This window comes from Schistocerca cancellata, chromosome 2, assembly GCF_023864275.1.
Source record: "Schistocerca cancellata isolate TAMUIC-IGC-003103 chromosome 2, iqSchCanc2.1, whole genome shotgun sequence".
Taxonomy (NCBI): Eukaryota; Metazoa; Arthropoda; class Insecta; order Orthoptera; family Acrididae; genus Schistocerca; species Schistocerca cancellata.
The window spans coordinates 1117487759-1117507766 of record NC_064627.1 but is presented as its reverse complement, the minus strand read 5'-3'; the positions used below and the strand labels follow the sequence as shown (position 1 = coordinate 1117507766).

The window sequence follows — 20008 nt, the reverse complement described above, 5'->3', positions numbered from 1 at the left end:
TTCCTATTTTACTTAGTTGTGAGGTGAACTCCTTCTTTACATGCTTCTTTGCTTGAATAATTCCCTGTAACTTTTAGGGTATAAGAAGTTTTTGTTTGATTAATTAACATCTACATTATGGTTATTATTTTATTCCATTTTATCAAATTCAGTTCATTTATATATGAATCACTGATTGCAGAATTAGTCTGAAATTTTTAGTAATAATTTTTATGACTTTATGGACTTGTCTGAAGTCAGTGTAAATGTATAGGAACCACTCATAGCCCAAGGCCTTGTCTTGAAGATATAGGCCCACAGAAAACTGCAATGATTATAAAAATAATTTAGGTCTGTGACTCATGTGGTTTTGGCTCCAGTTCATAAACAGCATTACAAGTCAGAGCTCTTTTTGTATCATGAAAGTAACGTAAAAAGAAGGGCCAATGAAGTTTGCAACATGTTGTTCAGACTCATAAATGACTCTTACCTCAAACAACAAAAAATTTCTTTATCTTTCCTCTAATGGTTGTCTTGGGCAAAACTACAACCACACAATGATTTGATTTTGTCTTGGGTCTTCAACAAGACAATGCATTACTCTTCTATTAGAGACTATTCCTTTCTTCCCAGATGTTGAGATTCCGGTTCAATACAGAAATAAAACTAAAGAAAGATGACAATATATATAGGTCAGAAAAGTATAAAGTCATAATCATTTACTGACTTACTAGTGATAAAATTAAAAACTCACAAGGTTTTTTTTTATAATTGATGGAAATACAAGTGTATGAAATGTTCTTTAGCCAAATAATCGCTAGGAATACCATTGCTGACTAAAAAAATTTAAAATTTTTCCTAGTAAATGATCGGAATTGTAACTGTCAACCTGTTCATTTCATAGTACCACTTGCATCCTACATCTTCAATTATTTCTAGGATATATTCCAGTGTGTGTCTTCCCTTACATATTTTACCCTCTACAGATCCCTCTAGAACCATATATGTTATTCCCTGATGTTCTCCCCATGTCCTATCATTATGCCCTTTGTTCTTGTCAGTGTTTGCCATACATCGCTTTATTCGCCAATTCTGTGGCCAACCTCATCTTTCCTTACTTTTTCAGTCAACATAATTTTCAACATCGTTCTATAGCACCACATCTCAAGTGCTTTGATTCTCTTCTTTTCCAGTTTTTCCGCACCATACAGTGTGTGTATATTCTCAGACATTTCTTACAATGCTTGATATTACCAGACATCTCTTGGCCAGAAATGCCCTCTTTGCCTGTGCTAAACTGCTTCTTATGTCATTGCTTCATCTGTCATGTTATTTTGTGTTGTACTGTATGAAAATAGACTCACGGGCACAACGGTGGGTTCTTTGGTTTGCTCTGGGAGGAGGTTGAGTGGAAATACAACAAATAAAATATCAGTTCACTTTATTACACTATAGAGATGAAGATTTACTTAACTTTGTACAATTCACTTCCACAGGAGTGTTCTGAGTAGTTAGAACTATCTCTGAATATTAAAGTATCACTTGATATGAACAAATTTACAAGACTCGTCACTTGAAGAATATCTGACAATGTTCACCTTTGCATTACGCCTAAGATATTAATAACTGGTAGCCTACCTAACACAAATGCTGTTGTATTGATTTTGATTGTTGACTGCAAACTGGGCCAGGCATCCTTCTGCTCTGCAATAAGTAGATCATTGATAGCAACGGCATAGTGATGCCGTAGGAGGTGTGGCTACACTGGTGTTGCTCATCTGGTGATGCAGCATGTGAGGACTATACTCTTCTGTGGCTTCGTTCCAAAGTACCCACCTTGCTCTAGCACTCCATTCTTTGGACAACACCACATCCCCCCCCCTCCCCACTGCCCTCCCATACCTCTGCACTGTTGTTGTGTACGATGGATGCATGTAGACATGTAGACGGTGTGGGGGGGGACTGAATGCAGACACAGGTGAGGAGACAAGGTGTGTAACTGTAGCCGATGGCAGCTCCCTGACTGCATCCCAGCATCCATCTTGTGGGTGACCTGGAACACAGGCTGAAAAACCAGTCACAGGCTGCATGCCCACATACAGAGGAGCAGGTGCTGTGGTCAGTTGAACACGAAACTAAACTTCTGGGGTGCTATGATGACCTTCCATGGGCAGAGTGTCCATGGACATTGGTTCAGGCTGTGAGATTGGTGCCGGCATTGGTGGCGATGGGATGGTGTCCTTCGTGGGTGCCACAGTGGATGTACCAGTCATGAATGGCAGAAAGATGGAAGTGACAACTGGTGTGGGCCACAGTGACATGCTGGGTCCACAGACAAACATGCTGTGGCAGAATCAATGACATACTCAGAAGTGCACCGCAGCAGGTTTTGGCGGTGCTGCAATAGTCCTGCAGAGCCTTAGATAATGTAAAAAGAATGTCCAGTGGCATTTGTAATGACTCCATGCTCCCAGCACCGTTTCTTTCAAAGAACTTTGTAGAAGACTTCATCCTGCGGCTGAAATTTTGTCTGACCTTGCAGAACAGATTCCTATCGTGGCAGCCACAGAAGATTCAAGAGGATACAGTGACTATGACCATATAACAGTACTACTAGCAACTACCTGTTAGGCAGCAAGGAGCGGTAAAAGGACATGAAAATTTATGGTGCCTGTTCCCTTGTGCAGGAGGCATGGAATTTCTCCATGTGACTTTTGAATGTACGAGAGAACCATTCAGCTTCACCATTAAACCATGGGTCAAAAGCTGCAGGTGTCGCGTAATGTATGCCATTTGCAGCACATGACTTTTGGAAATTGGTTGACATGCACTGTGGTCTATTGTCTGAAACAATGACCTCTGGAAGACCTTTAAAGACAAAAAAATGGAAGATGAAGCTGAAACAGTACTTGCAGTAGTGGTGGATATCATGGACAACAAAAGGGAAGTTATTATAAGTGTCTGCCGCTAACAGGCATTGTGTGTTCCAGAACAGACCTGCAAACTCATATGAATCTGTTGCCACAATCCAAACGCACATGGCCAATCAAAACAACATTGTAGTAGAACTGATTGATGTTTTGTACAAACTTTGCAACAAGATGCCACTTGCTCAATCTGAGCATCCATGTCATGCCAAGTACAATAACATCAGGTGAGTACTTTTGTGTGGATTAAACACCAATGATCTTTTCACAGTAAAAAAAATAAAAATTCCTGCTGGAGGAAGTGAGGAATCACAACATGTTCATCATTGTTCTCTGTATGCAACAGCAGAACACCTGACTGTGTGGGTAGTGTGTGACAATGTGATAAATAGTGACGCACCATTGGTTGGGGAATTACTTCCAATCTGTGTGGCCACCCTTGGCACACATATTACAAAACAACCTGAAGAGCTGCATCAGAAGCACTTGCTGTGGCGACACACTGAAGACCAAGAGGAAAATTTTAAGATTTTTGAAATCCTGAGAATCAATTTGAAAACATGATTCCTCAAATGAATCAAGCACTAATTGGTAACCAAGGCAACAAGTCAGTGTTCAAATGTTGGGCAGTGAGCCTGTATAAAAAGTCATACTGGTAATTGGACAATATCAGAGCCCAGCATTGCAATTTTTTATGCATCCTCAGCTATCATGACAGGCTCAGCTGAATCAAACATCAACAAATATGTTCTGGCATTCTTTGGATCACACAAAAGAAACATTTTTGCAGCACAGCTGGTTGAGCAATGCAGCAATATGTGCAACATTATGAATAAATTTTATATAATAGGTGAGCTTCCTCATGACTGATTTGAACTGCTTAATGTTACAGGATTAACCTTTACTTTAAAATTATTGAACTGACATAAACTGCTTGGGACAGGCTGTGTGTGAAAAAATCACGGCCCTAGATTGTTCTTCACTGTAATGGATGCTTCAAACTCTTTAGCCCTTCCTAAACCTGTTTCAAACAGTTCCTTTTACTTACTACACAAGTCACAACCATTAGTGTGAGGCATGCTGCTTTGTAACACATTGCCTCATATGCACAGGTTCAACAAATCAAATAAACTTAACTGAAAAATGTTACCACTATTTCTAGAATTGTGTACATGAAACAAAACACATTTTTTCGCTCTGTAAAAAGTTGCAGGTAAACCACACACGCTAAGGATTGGAATTTCTCATCTGTTGTAGGCAGACAAAATAGAAGTAGGTTGTTGTAGCAGTGGGCTATCAATCCTGTCATAAGTATCTTTATTAATTAGGGAAACAGAAGAACCGGTGGTCATCTATAACAAAGTGCCTGTTGTTACACTTGTGTTTTTTTTTTTTGGTCATCAGTCTACTGACTGGTTTGATGCGGCCCACCACAATTCCTTTCCTGTGCTAACCTGTTCATCTCAGAGTAGCACTTGCAACCTACGTCCTCAATTACTTGCTTGACGTATTCCAATCTCTGTCTTCCTCTACAGTTTTTGCCCTCTACAGCTCCCTCTAGTACCATGGAAGTCATTCCCTCATGTTTTAGCAGATGTCCTATCATCCTGTCCCTTCTCCTTATCAGTGTTTTCCACATATTCCTTTCCTCTCCGATTCTGCATAGAACCTCCTCATTCCTTACCTTATCAGTCCACCTAATTTTCAACATTCGTCTATAGCACCACATCTCAAATGCTTCGATTCTCTTCTGTTCCGGTTTTCCCACAGTCCATGTTTCACTACCATACAATGCTGTACTCCATACGTACATCCTCAGAAATTTCTTCCTCAAATTAAGGCCGGTATTTGATATTAGTAGACTTCTCTTGGCCAGAAATGCCTTTTTTGCCATAGCGAGTCTGCTTTTGATGTCCTCCTTGCTCTGTCTGTCATTGGTTATTTTATTGCCTAGGTAGCAGAATTCCTTAACTTCATTGACTTCGTGACCATCAATCCTGATGTTAAGTTTCTCGCTGTTCTCATTTCTACTACTTCTCATTACCTTCGTCTTTCTCCGATTTACTCTCAAACCACACTGTGTACTCATTAGACTGTTCATTCCGTTCAGCAGATCATTTAATTCTTCTCCACTTTCACTCAGGATAGCAATGTCATCAGCGAATCGTATCATTGATATCCTTTCACCTTGTATTTTAATTTCACTCCTGAACCTTTCTTTTATTTCCATCATTGCTTCCTCGATGTACGGATTGAAGAGTAGGGGTGAAAGGCTACAGCCTTGTCTTACACCCTTCTTAATACGAGCACTTCATTCTTGATCGTCCACTCTTATTATTCCCTCTTGGTTGTTGTACATATTGTATATGACCCGTCTCTCCCTATAGCTTACCCCTACTTTTTTCAGAATCTCGAACAGCTTGCACCATTTTATATTGTCAAACGCTTTTTCCAGGTCGACAAATCCTATGAAAGTGTCTTGATTTTTCTTTAGCCTTGCTTCCATTATTAGCCGTAATGTCAAAATTGTCTCTCTTGTCCCTTTACTTTTCCTAAAGCCAAACTGATCATCACCTAGCGCATTCTCAATTTTCTTTTCCATTCTTCTGTATATTATTCTTGTAAGCAGCTTCGATGCATGAGCTGTTAAGCTGATTGTGCGATAATTCTTGCATTTGTCAGCTCTTGCCGTCTTCGATATTGTGTGGATGATGCTTTTCCGAAAGTCAGATGGTATATCGCCAGACTCATATATTCTACACACCAACGTGAATAGTCGTTTTGTTGCCACTTCCCCCAATGATATTAGAAATTCTGATGTAATGTTATCTATCCCTTCTGCCTTATTTGACTGTAAGTCCTCCAAAGCTCTTTCAAATTCCGATTCTAATACTGGATCCCCTATCTCTTCTAAATCGACTCCTGTTTCTTCTTCTATCACATTAGACAAATCATCACCCTCATAGAGGCTTTCAATGTATTCTTTCCACCTATCTGCTCTCTCCTCTGCATTTAACAGTGGAATTCCCGTTGCACTCTTAATGTTACCACCGTTGCTTTTAATGTCACCAAAGGTTGTTTTGACTTTCCTGTATGCTGAGTCTGTCCTTCCAACAATCATATCTTTTGCGATGTCTTCACATTTTTCCTGCAGCCATTTCATCTTAGCTTCCCTGCACTTCCTATTTATTTCATTCATCAGCGACTTGTATTTCTGTATTCCTGATTTTCCCGGAACATGTTTGTACTTCCTACTTTCATCAATCAACTGTAATATTTCTTCTGTTACCAATGGTTTCTTCGCAGCTATCTTCTTTGTACCTATGTTTTCCTTCCCAACTTTTGTGATGGCCCTTTTTATAGATGTCCATTCCTCTTCAATTGTACTGCCTACTGCGCTATTCCTTATTGCTGTATCTATAGCGTTAGAGAACTTCAAACGTATCTCGTCATTCCTTAGTACTTCCATATCCCACTTCTTTGCGTATTGATTCTTCCTGACTAATGTCTTGAACTTCAGCCTACTCTTCATCACTACTATATTGTGATCTGAGTCTATATCTGCTCCTGGGTACGCCTTACAATCCAGTATCTGATTTCGGAATCTCTGTCTGACCATGATGTCATCTAATTGAAATCTTCCCGTATCGCCCGGCCTTTTCCAAGTATACCTCCTCCTCTTGTGATTCTTGAACAGGGTATTCGCTATTACTAGCTGAAACTTGTTACAGAACTCAATTACACTTGTAATTACACTTGTAATCGAACAAAAAGTTTGTCAGCCTGCCTGCATGTTGCAATGGAAGATTTTGCAATGCAGAAGTGGGAGGTTTGCCCTGCACCATTGTTAATGGCTTCACCACAACTGTAAACACTTATTGACAGCTATGTGGCAGCTGCACGTTCACTCAGTCATGGCTGTTTGCTGAGACTAGGTTGCCACATAGAAACATTGTCTGAATGTGACCTTGCCATCTGCATTGGTGGCATTTTCCACCACGAAAAGGTCAAGCTTTCTGGTCACGATTCAAAAAGCACTCACAACAAGACTTCCTCACAGAATTTTGTTGCACATGTCTTGTACCACAAAATTGATAGTTTTTACTTCTAAGCTTCCTCTTTGTCTGAATCCAATTTTTAACCACTTTAGCACTTGCACACACTTTAGACTGTGTGACTTGTGCACTGTGGACAACAGACATACATGGAGCCTCAAAGTCAACCTATGTTAAGTTCGCAATAGTTTGAGATTCTACAACAGACAGAACTGTTTTTAACAGGGTGTGTTAGTTTAGAATTGCAGCATGAATGTGTGCATCTGATATATTCTGTATGGTTGAATCATGTAACATGACATTACTATAATTGATTCCACAAGAACACTTACAGTTCCAATGCCTTGTGAGACCTCTGAGTTTGGCAATCCACTGTGTTTTAGTGTTTGAGCAGGCTGAAGATTGTTCTGACTTTTCTATATGCTGTGTCAGTCCTTCTGGCAGCCATTTCTTTTTCAATTTCTTCTGATTTTTTTCCGTAGCCAATTTCATCTTGGCTTCCTTGTGTTTGCTATTTATTTCATTCTTAAGTGACTAATATTTCTGTATTCTTTAATTTCCCTAAACGTTTTTGTACTTCCCTCTTTCATCAGTCAGTTGAATTATTTCTTCTGTTACCCAAGGTTTCTTTGCAGTTATCTTCCTTTTGGCTATGTTTGTCTGTTCAACTTCCATGAAAGCTCTTTTTGGAAACATCCATTCCATTTCAATTGAACTGCCTGCTGTGATATTCCCTGCTGTGATATTCATTATCACAGTATCTATAGCCTCAAAGAACACACACAAACACACATGCAGACGAAGAAATTATGTTGTATGAATGTAGGCCTGGAAATGTTTTGTTTCCATGTTACAATTCATTTTCTCCAACTCACTGACCATGGGAAAGACACACAAACAGAATACACCAGCGTACCACATGTAACTCTTTCTCAAAACAGATGTTCAATATGCTTTCAATGGGCATTGATACATGCATCAACCCATTGTTGTAGTGAATCTCAGATGTGCTCATGTATCCCTAGAGTATGGCAAATTGTTTTGCGCCCTTCCATAATATGGGCATGGAGACTCTCAATATCTTGTATTGGGGTTCCATACACAAGAGCTTTCAAATGCCCTCACAAGTAGAAGTCCAGTGAGCATAGGTCCAGACAGCATGGAGGCCAGGCAATTCATCCATCTGTACCTATCCATCCATCACTGAATCTGTTATTTAGAAGCCGACAGACATTAACACTAAAATGAGGAGGTGCTACATTGTGCATGAAGTTCATGTTTTATTGCAGAGCTAAAGCTACATCAGCTAGTAAATCAGGTAGAATATTCTCTATGAAATTATGATAACTTTGTCTGTTGAGCCTGGGTGGAAGAAAGAGAGGGCCTACCAAACAGTCATTAGCAATGTCGCATGGCAACAGGGACATTTAAAACAAAACACTGGCAGTACACAACATAGCCAGACGTGAACAAGAATGCATGTTCCCCATAATTGTAATGTTCTGTTCTTGTGTGTTTCCCATGATTACTGAGTTGGAGAAAACGTGCTGTAACATGGAAACAAAGCATTTCCAGATTCGTGTTCACATAACATAATTTCTTCATCTACATGTGAGGGATGTGTCCTGTAATTTTTGCCATATATTTTTGTTAAACAGATCCATCATTGTCTCTTGAGAGTGCAATCTGATTTGTGTAAATAGCAAACTTGTCCGGAGTGTGTAGCAAAGACAAAAAGGCATTGGGGGAAGGAAAAAGGGACAAACAGTAGAAAAATGGTTTTCATGTAGACTTTGCTTCCTTGCTTAGAATTGAGCATAGCATTATGCATTCTGATGCAATGGTGTTTAACAAGGTCTCATCCAACATAAAGCAAGGAACTGGAAATCCCTAACAATTCAAAACAAAATTAAAAACATACCTCCACAATTCTTTATTCTACAAATTACGTGATTATTTGGAGTCAGAGACTAAAAATTCCTGATGGTCACATGCCAAGTATCAATGTTCGCTGCAAACCTATGTCAATCATAATAGTGTACTGTGAACAGTTCTCTTTTGTAACAAATGTAGGTACATATTTTATGTGAAAAATACCAAAGTAATCAAGTAAATATTAAGCTATGAATGGAAGATATACAACAGCTATTTTTAAAGTAGTGTCTCTTCACAATTTAACAGGGTACATTTAGAGAGTATTATCACAAATAGTATGGTACTAAACAATATAGTGGCAGGCCAGAGCTCAAAACCCAAATGTTACCTTTTGTAGGCAGTTTTCTTGTTGACTATGATACCCACATATGACTAATCACGCACCCACACAACTTCACTTCTGTCAGTCCCACTCTCCTACGTTCACAAAAATATTACAATGTATCTTTAATCCATGGGAGAGTGCCACAGAGATACTGAAGGAACTGAATTGAAAAACTTGAAGATAAATATAAACTATCCCGAGAAAGTCTGTTAACAAAGTTTCAAGAACTGGCTCTAAATAGTGACTCTAGGAATACACTACAATCCCCTTTGTATCACATAGAGATCATGAGAATAAGACTAGAATAATTACTGCACGCACAGAGGCATTCAATCATTCTTCCCGCACTCCATACATGACTGGAACAGGAAGAAACTCCAATAACTGCTACAATGGGACATACCCTCTGCCATGCACCTCATGATGGTTTGCAGAGAATTCATATAGACTTAGATGTAGATCTTGCTGACTAATGCTCCTGAAGGGTTGTTTCCAGAATTAATCTTTCTTCTGCAGCAGAGAGTGTACTGTTTTGAAACTTCCTAGCAGATTGCAACTGTGCTCAAACAGGACTCAATTCTAGAACCTTGTTTTTCACCAATTATTTCTTTCTTTTTGCGGTAGATGCCAATAATTTGGGGATATTGTTCTTCCAAGTTCATGCTGAATATGGTAGCCAATGCACTGAACTTTCCATACTTAGTTCTTACAGCTATTACCTCATCCCAATTTTCAAATGACAAGACAATAGAAAACTGTTTGCATGTAGCGAATTTAACTTTATAATTTGGCTGTGATGATATGTGACACCTAGGTCTTCAGGTACATTATGTGAATCACCATTTCTATTTGTTACTGCATGGCCTATTGTTAAAGTAACTATTGTTTCACATGTAATTCTTAATAAGACATGATAATTACTTAATATGCCTTGAAAAATATAGGATGTAATGTAACAATGTTATGAAAAGGATAGTTGCTATTCGCCATACAGCAGAGATACTGAGTCACAGATAGGCACAACAACAAGAAGACCGTTAGAAAGTGAGCTTTCAACCAATAAGGCCTTCATCAGAAACAGAAAACACGCACATACACACTCATGCAAATGCAATTCACACACATGTGAGCACAGTCTCTGGCTGCTCAGGCCACACTCAGCAGCCAGAGACTGGTCGTGTGTGTGTGTCTGTATGTATGTTGTCTATTTCTGATGAAGGCCTTGTTGGCCAAAAGCTCACTTTCTGACAGTCTCCTTGTTGTTGTGCCTATTTGCGACTCAGAAACTCTCCTATGTGGTGAGTAGCAACTGTCCTTTTCATAACATTGTTAATGTGTTTTGAAAAATTGTAGTATTGGTAATAAGTGTGCTTGTGTTAACATTTAATTTTCATAATTACTGCTTTGTTTATTACAATATTTATCTTTTGTAACAGTTGCTACTTGGTAAAGAACACCTGAATATCTCCTTTGGTTTAATGGGACACATATGCAATGATTAATCTGTCGAGCTTACTATTTTTGCCTGAAAGTTCTGCAACCAATATTTCAAAGTTTAAATTTTCTTTACATGCAATGAGATGAGATCTGACCAAATTGTGCCTAACTTAGCACAAATACAAGGATGACACTGTTTGAAAGCTGTTCTACAACAAAAATTTTTAAATTTATATACTTGTAAAACTGCAAATGAAATTTAATCTTTCTTGCATCAACATTCAGTACCACACATAAAAGACGCATCTGGTGATTGAAAAATAGGGTCTAAGTACTACACTGAAGCACCAAAGAAACTGGTATAGGCATGCATATTCAAATAAAGAGATATGTAAATAGGCAGAATATGGTGCTACGGTTGGCAATGCCTATATAAGACAACAAGTATCTGGTGCAATTGTTAAATCAATTACTGCTGCTACAATGGCAGATTATCAAGATTTAAGTGAGTTTGAACGTGGTGTTATAGTTGGTGCATGAGTGATGGGACACAGCATCTCTGAGGTAGCAATAAAGTGGGGATTTTTCTATATGACAATTTCACGAGTGTATCATGAATATCAGGAATCTGGTAAAACATCAAATCCCCGATATCACTGCAGCTGGAAAAAGATCCTGCAATAACAAGACCAATGACGACTTAAGAGAACCATTCAACATCACAGAAGTGCAACCCTTCCATAAATTGCTGCAGATTTCAATGCAGGGCCATCAACAAGTGCCAGCATGCGAACGATTCAACGAAACATCATCAATATGGGATTATGTAGCTGAAGGCCTACTCGCGTACCCTTGATGACTGCACAAGACAAAGCTTTATGCCTCACCTGTGCCCTTCAACACAAACATTGGACTGCTGATGATAGGAAAGATGTTGCCTGGTCAGACGAGTCTCATTTCAAATTGTATCAAGTGGACGGACGTGTACAGGCATGGAGACAACCTCATGAATCCATGGACCCTGCACGTCAGCAGGGGATTGTTCAAGCTGGTGGGGGCTCTGCGGTGGTGTGATGCATGTTCAGTTCGAGTGATATGTCTAGATATGACTCTGACATGTGAGACATACCTAACAATCCTGTCTGATCACCTGCATCCATTAATGCCCATTGTGCATTCTGACGGACTTGGACAATTCCAGCAGGACAATGTGACACCCCACACATCTATAATTGCTACAGAGTGGCTCCAGGAACACTCTTCTGAGTTTAAACACTTCTGCTGGCCACTAAACTCCTCAGACATTAACATTATTGAACGTATCTGCGATGCCTTGCATTGTGCTGTTCAGAAGAGATCTCCACCCCCTCATACTCATACAGATTTATGGACAGCCCTGCAGGATTCATGGTGTCAGTTCCCTCCAGCACTACTTCGGACATTAGTCAAACCCATGCCACATAGTGTTGTGGCACTCCTGTGTGCTCATGGGACCCTACTTGATATTAGGCAGGTGTACCAGTTTCTTTGGCTCTTCAGTATATATTTCATTACAAACACATTGTACGTTCTGGTGACAATGATTAAACAATTTATTGCTTTACCTTTTGCTTTTACTCTGAATGGTAAACTTCTAGTTGCCCTCCAATTTTGATTAGTTGATGGAAGAACATAGATTCCGATCCTATCCTAACTATCCATTTTTGCCCTGCCTTCAACTGTATATGCTAATTAGTTTCCATGTATTCAGTAATCCCAAAAACCCTTACATGTTCACTGACATAGGTTTTATTATCCTACTGTAGATCTACCGATTGCCATCTCTCAGTGTGCTTGGTAGCCCATGAGCCGTCACTCAGCTGTACGAGCCATGTGCTACACCTCACATTGAACAGTCACTTTCTTTAAGGAAGTTTATCTTATTAAGATTAAAATGTTCAAAATAACCTTCAGTAGCTTATTACACTGTAATCTGATGCATGAGTGATGGTGGTTCACACAGGTGGAGGCGTGGATGGGGAGTGCTGCCGGTTTCAAGAGAGAGTTATGGTACACACTTCAATGTGTTCACATGTAAATGTGTTTTGTGCCTGAAGAATGTGTATATCCCACAAATTATGCCTCTCAGTTGCTTATGTAGAATTTGTCACTTACCATCACCATCAGTGACATTAATTTACAACAAATGTAATAACAATTCACTAAATAACTTGATGTGATGAAGTTTCATGGTTGCACTGGCTATGACATCTACTACAGAGCATTCAGAACACTACAGAATGCTCACTAGTTGTTGGAGAATAAATAACGTAGTTGCACAGAATGAGCCTAAACTCTTTGTTCTTGGCTCCAACTGTAGTGGCTTAAAGTCACATGCAAATACTGAAAGTCCATTAGCTTCATCAAACAGTCATTCCTCATCTTTCATAGCAATTATAGATGATATTTTGTGTTCTGTGAGGTATCTGATGCTGCGGTCCCATAAAACTCTGTTTTGCACTGTCTGGATATCTAATCACATAGTGTGTAGGGAATGAAAAAAATGAATATAAAATATCTGGTTGTTCACAGGGTTAAAGCTAAGCTTTAACAACAGATTCCGGGCAGTAAATCTACTGAAAACACAAAAACTGGAGAAAAATGTTGAGTGGTTTTCATTTATCTATGAAGTCTCTATCAACTGTCTGCAGGATATCAAAAACTGGCATCAAGTCAGCACTATTCATAAGTATCTTTATCATTGAAACATAAATTTAACTGATTTAACCAATAATCATTTACATCAACAATGTTTTAGCCAGAGGGGCTACTCAAATAAAAAAAATGAAAACAACACTAAAAAATTCGCAGATAAAAATAGTTAATGTATTTAGCATGAATTTCACTGTAGCAGAAATTCAGTCATTCACAATTTATTGATTCATAGCATATTAATTGTGTGAACTTTTTTCTTCAGCATCAAGACTCAGTGACCTTGGAAGCAGTTTGTACTCTTCTCAGCAATATTTACTACCAGACGAGCAAAGGAACAGTAAAACTGCAGTGGTTTGCTCACAGAATGCACCTTTATTGGATGTCCCAGACTCAGTAGATATTAACAACTTATCTATTGTAAACACACTTGATGAAACTGTTGTCTGACAACAGTAGACAGATTTTTTATAGCATAAAATAAGGGTTTCTTATGCCAAGAACTGATGGACTACATTAACAAGCCTTGAAAATAACTGGTCTGAAAAAAGAAGTTTTGAACAAATTTGTTTAAATGAAACATTCTACCTCTAATTTGTTTGAATGGAACACACTGTGCAAGGAATGGCCTGATTCACCTACTGCTCACAATCACCCACAAGTTCACAATCACCATCAAGTTTTTGCACTTGAAATTCAACATTTTCTTTATAAAAGATGGTTTTATTAAATCCAATAAAAGAGAAAATAGTTTAATAGTGACTCTTTCCAGAAGTAGCAGAATTTGCTCCTTCAGAACTAGTCATAAATAAAAACTGATTTTGACATTACAGATTGTTTTACTCCAATAGTTAACTTTTCTGGTGACCTTTTATAATGTGCTTAAAACTATAGCTGTGACCATAACAATCAAAATTTACATTTTCGTGCTGTATACTGTGATTCAGTAACTCAGCATCAAAAATTTATATTAATTGGTAAAATGTGACTATGAAAAGAATAATGTGACTAAAATAAATGGTTGTACATGTAATTTTTCAGTGAGAAGAAAGAAAATATAAGTAATGGAAGCAATAAAGCGAGTATTTACAAACTGTTTTGTAGCTCTGTATTACTGAATTATTTGTCTTTCACCCGATTATCTCCTGCAAACCAATTTTCCATTTTATGATTTTGCTTCAAAATAAACAGAAGCTTTGAACAAAGTGGGAGCAAATTTGCATTTAATTGGGTTGGGATAAAGTGAGTATTGCCTGACTATCTTTATTTGATCCACTGCTTTTCTTAATTAGTAGTCACAGATCATTGATGTCTGACAGACAGATTTTTTAAAAATCTGTCTGCATGTGACTTGTGTATTGTGAAAGATATAGAATGTAATATAAATAATAAGCCAAACAGTATAGTACAGAACTGCTACAAATAGCTGCAAAGAGATCACTGCTTAACTGAAGACTCAACAGAGAGCATATGGTTACTGGCACAACTTATATATTGACAGTTCAAAACAACAAAGTGATTGACAGATAACTGTTGACAAACGAGCTACCAAAGCAACAACCAAACACGTAACAAGCTTGCTTGTGTCTTCTGTTTTGGTTTCCAATGTTATATTGCTCTGCAGAAGACAATTACAAACACTAACGTAACTGCTGTCACTCATTTCCATCATATGCTTTGTTTCTTTGTGTCGATTTGTCTTATAAATATGCAAAAGAATATCTACAGCTAATAGAGAGAAAGGGCTGCTGAGTGATAAGCTATTATGGTCCTGCATGACAAACTCAGAACTGTGGGTTAACAGAAAATAAGCAAAGGAACTCAGTACCAAATAGCAGAGCTGTTGATGCCACTGCCATATTAGCATGTGGGCAATGGCAAACTGACATCACCCCTTTCTGTGCCTAACTGTCAGTCACTTTGTTATCCCGATCCAGGTACAGAAGGAATATTTTATTATCATAACTTGACAAATAATCAGTGAAATTAAATTTTTTATTTGCCTGGAACAGGAAACAAAATGCAGATTCCCAAAAGTTTCATATCTAATATCTTAAGCAGAAACTGAGTGCTACTGTTTTCACCATCAGAATACTCTCCACTATCACTGTTGCCACATATTTTTGTATAGTTACCTTAAATGAGCTGCAGAAGGTGGTCAGGAGTTGTTCACATACTTACAAGGGTATAACACTTAATGCCTGCCCTTACTACTTCTGTCAAGGATAAGGCTTTCTATGACTCATAGTACAAAATTTATTCTGTAATATACAGTACGTATTAATCATCTTGCCAAGTTTAGAAGCACCTGATGGCATTTTTCTGTGTGTATGAATTTTTTAAAAATCTGTGGCTACAGCTAAATACAATTTTCTTCAAAAAATATACAAGACTATATAACAGAACAAGTACCACTTAATGCATTATACAAAGATAATTCATCAATGGAAATTTAGTGTTCAACATCCTTTACTGTCAAAGGGTAACTGTTTCTTAATCCCTCTCCACACCTTCTCTGCCCCCCTCCCTCCAAAGAAACACATAATATACATTCATAGACAATTACCAAAGTGTGTTGTTTACCTCAATTCTTTCAATGCACAAACTTCCACTGAATATTCAAAATCAGCAGCACACTGGACAAAAGTTGACAGAATGAACAAATGAGCAGTTGCAATTTGGGAGTGACATTACAAGTCTTTCTAAATTCATTTTCTGAATGAAAACAGCAACCAACTAAACCACCAAGGATACACAACATAACTCAAAACATTGAAACAGAACAACCACTACTGTTACTCTCAGAAAAAAAGCTACTTTTTTAACCAAGCAAAGAAACATACATTTCCTGATTGCTAGGCAGATTACATATTGTCAGGTCATAAATATGCTAAACACCAGGCCATCCTCTGCAACTCAGTCTTTAAATTAATACAATTTCAGGTGTGCAGCAACAGCAAAGTAGATGCACATCTTACAGTTTTAGGCCTAAAATAGAAAACCAACCAAAAGTTTGTATAATACAGTGAATCTCAAAAGAAAGTTTAATTGGATGTGTCAAAATAAAATAGAGATTGAAGTCTATCAACAAAATCTTTATTTATTATTGAAACCTACAGTTTAGGAATTTATTTATTAAGAATAATGTCATTTAAATGCAATCCAGCACGACTACAGCACACATTTCAACAATGAACAAAATTTTGCACGATGCCTCGACACATAGGCACTGGGATGGCTGGGACAGCTGCCATTTGTTACAGATGTTTTCTTTCAGTTGCTCCAGAGAAGTCAGATTATTGACATAGACTTTAGATTTGACATATCCCCATAGTAAAAAATCTGTGGGGCTCAAAATCTGGACTGACTGGGTGCTGGACTGACTGGAACGATTTTATGTCACCACTCTTGGAGATCAATGTACCTGGGGAAATTTCACAAACTCGCAGTACAGACACATTGAATGTGTGTGAATTTTGGCACTTCAGGCAACAGAAAGTCATTTAACATCATACCGTAATGTTCCAAATTCACTGTACCTGCACGACCGCACTCATCCTCGTAAATGTACAGCCCAATTATTCCTCAAACTGATATCATAGCCAGATACAGTAACTTTTTGTGAATGAAGGGGGTTATCATGCTTTCGTTTAGAATGCACTACTCTCCAGTAGTGGAAATTTTGGTTATTGATATGACCATTCAGGTGAAAAATAGCCTTGTCAAAAAACCAGACGTTGTTAAATGAAGGGCACTCAGTCCCATCATTAATGGACTGCAGACTATGTCAGGCATCCTGAGGCTTTAAACATTGCAACAAGTGGATTTTGTAAGGGTTCAGTTTAAGGTCTTTTTGCAGAGTTTGGTGACCTGATAATCGATACACATTTGAAGAACTAGCATGCTTATGAATAGCGAGGTTAGGATTGTCTTGAGCAGACTGATTTACACTCTCCACCGATTCACCCATTCTTGATGACCTCGGTCGCCTCAATTACTCTTTGGCCAGTGTTGAACCAGTCACTAGTGGGCTTGAGGTGGTGGATACCTTGTGCCATTCCTGCACTGCGTATGTGTGAACTTGATGCCAGACTGCAAATGCGAAGTTGCTTCCATGTTAGTTGCTTGTAATGCCCTTTATGATTTACTTTGTGTCAATAGTGAGTGCTAATTAAACTGCTAGCTCATAACATTTGTGTGTCCCATATGTCAACATTACTATAAATGCCACTGAGGTTCATGGAGGCATGTTAAAAAAGCACACTCATCTAAGGAAGAAGAAATTGTGCGAAGAAATTAAGAACAAAGGAGAAGGTTATCATCTATGTAATTCGTGTAACAAAGGTTTCAGTCAAGCGTCAGCTCTTCAGTGGCATGAAAAATTGTTCCATGCAGGAGACTCATCTCATGACCACAGGACTGCTACTACACTGACAGAAAAAATTCCAACACCAGTAAGGAGTTTTGCGATATAAACGAAAGTTGGTAGGCATGTTTCTACATCTGAAAGGTGATGCCCATTTAAATTTTGTGCAATCACTAAGGAGTGGTGCTGGTAGCGCCACTATGAGGATGCAAACTAGGTTAGCTTTAAAAACATGCTGTAACTGTCATGAGCGTTAGTTATTTTTTACATTGGATGTGGTGAATTATGTTAGACAAGATCACCTTCAAGGCAACATAGGTGCCATTATCAGCACTTCACTTAGTTTGAACAAGGTCATGTAATATGGCTGTGAGAAGTTGGATGTTCCTTCTGTGATACTGCAGAAAGACTCGGTAGCAATGTAGCCACTGTACATTGTGTCTGGTAGTGGTGGTCATGAGAATGTAGAGTTGCAAGAAGAATGGGCTCCGGATGGCCACATAGCATTCTGAGAGAGAAGACCATCGTGTTCAGTGTACGTCTCTGGTGCACTGTACTGCATCTGCTGCAGCAATTTCAGCAGTGACACAACAAACTGTTACAAATCAGTTATGCACAAGTCAGCTGGGGAAGCACGGGGAGAGCAGCAGTGGTAGGGGAAACGCCAAATGTTGGAGGGGAAGTGCAGTTCTAAACTGAAGCCTACAATCACATTTTTTTGTTAAATGGGGCTCCTCCACACCCACACTTGCGTGGTGACCATTCATAAACATGTCCTGTCATCTCTGCTTTCATTAGTATGTAAAAGGTATCACACTGAAGATGCAGCAATTTATTTTTGCCTGGCTTGTTAACCATTTGTAACTTTCAGAGAAGAGTCATGAGTGGTGAATTTTGAGTAAATCCTACACATTTCTCTGGTTGAAATGTCAAAATTTACTTCTTTTGCCAAAACACAACTAGAGTTTACACTGTCTCACCTCATTAACATGTTGTGCAGACACAACTGCGAGAGAATTCTGAAACAATGGTTTATAACGTTTATTAAGTGAGGAACAGACTCAAAAGCTTATGAAAAAGCACATCCTTGGTATAAGAAAAAGTGTAATGTCTTCACATACGTTGTTCCACAACCCATAGCATTTCTCGTTTCACCAGCTATCAATGACCCTTAAAAATTACATTCTTTCACCAATATTTATGACATATGAGGAATGTTGTGGATATTTTACTCTGGCTTTATCAATGGCACAGAACGACTGCAGATGAGTGTGCTACATCAGATCGATTTTCTTGAGACTGATGACAGGTACCTCTACCCAAGTCTAAAGAAAAATTCAAAACATTAGCTAAATTTCATACGCAATGACCTCTATTTTTTTCATTGCACGCTTTTCCTAATTTCGCGGAGTGTCTTATTTTCATGTGAGTATCACAACAACTATGACTATTAATGAAATGATGGGCACATCATCATGAACTTAACATACAAAGCTGAAGTCAAACAAAAATGAAATTTTTTTACCAATGAGTTTCTGTAAAATCCTCAGAGAAAGGTTGCAGGGTGTGCACCTTAATTCTGTCATCGCTGAACAGCCAAAAGGTGGAAAATACTTATAGGCCTCTCCTTCGGAACAAACGGATCAACTCGCCGATCACCTCGGACGAAAACCAGTCACTGCACATAGGCCATTCTATCATGCGCGAGCTATATTTTAAGGACAGCTCTGAGCCACATGCCATTTGTGACTTAACTGGTGTCAAGCGAGAGCTCGTTGGAGGTCAGTGTGGAAGTCTGTTGTGTTTTCTGATGAAAGCTGGTTCTGCCTCGGTGCCAGAGATGGCCGTGTGTTGGTTAGAAGGCCACCAGTGGAGTGCCTGCACCCAACCTGTTTGCACGCTATACATACTGGCCTACACCTGGAGTTATGGTCTGGGGTGCAATTTCATATGGAATCAGGAGCACCCTCATTATTATCCCACAGACCATGACTGTACATTGTATATTAGTTTGGTGATTCAACCTGTTGTGCTACTATTCACGAACATCATTCCACAGGGTGTTTTCCAACATCTCTACAGGGTGTTGACATACTGCCCCGGCGATCTCAGTCACCAGATATACCTCCAATTGAGCACTTAAGGGATTGTAATGCCTTTACAGGAAAATTAACAACAGCATCATCTGCAAACAGTCTAAGACAGCTGCTTAGATTGTCTCCTAAATCACTTATATAGATAAGGAACAACAGAGGGCCATAACACTACCTTGAGGAATGCCAGAAATCACTTC

The 20008-nt window shown here is 38.7% G+C and overlaps 1 protein-coding gene across 2 annotated transcripts in view; it reads left to right on the top strand.

The window, feature by feature from the left end:
* LOC126163158 (G protein-activated inward rectifier potassium channel 3-like) overlaps positions 1–14442 on the top strand; it is an 87428-nt gene extending 72986 nt beyond the window's left edge. Inside the window, exon 4 of one of the 2 annotated variants that reach the window (XM_049920091.1) lies at positions 13615–14442. In XM_049920091.1, coding sequence (XP_049776048.1) covers positions 13615–13799 — 185 coding nt within the window. In that variant the 3' untranslated portion in view covers positions 13800–14442. The remainder of the gene's footprint in view (positions 1–13614) is intronic. The other variant, XM_049920092.1, reaches the window with a different exon arrangement.
* Positions 14443–20008: the final 5566 nt, after the last annotated feature.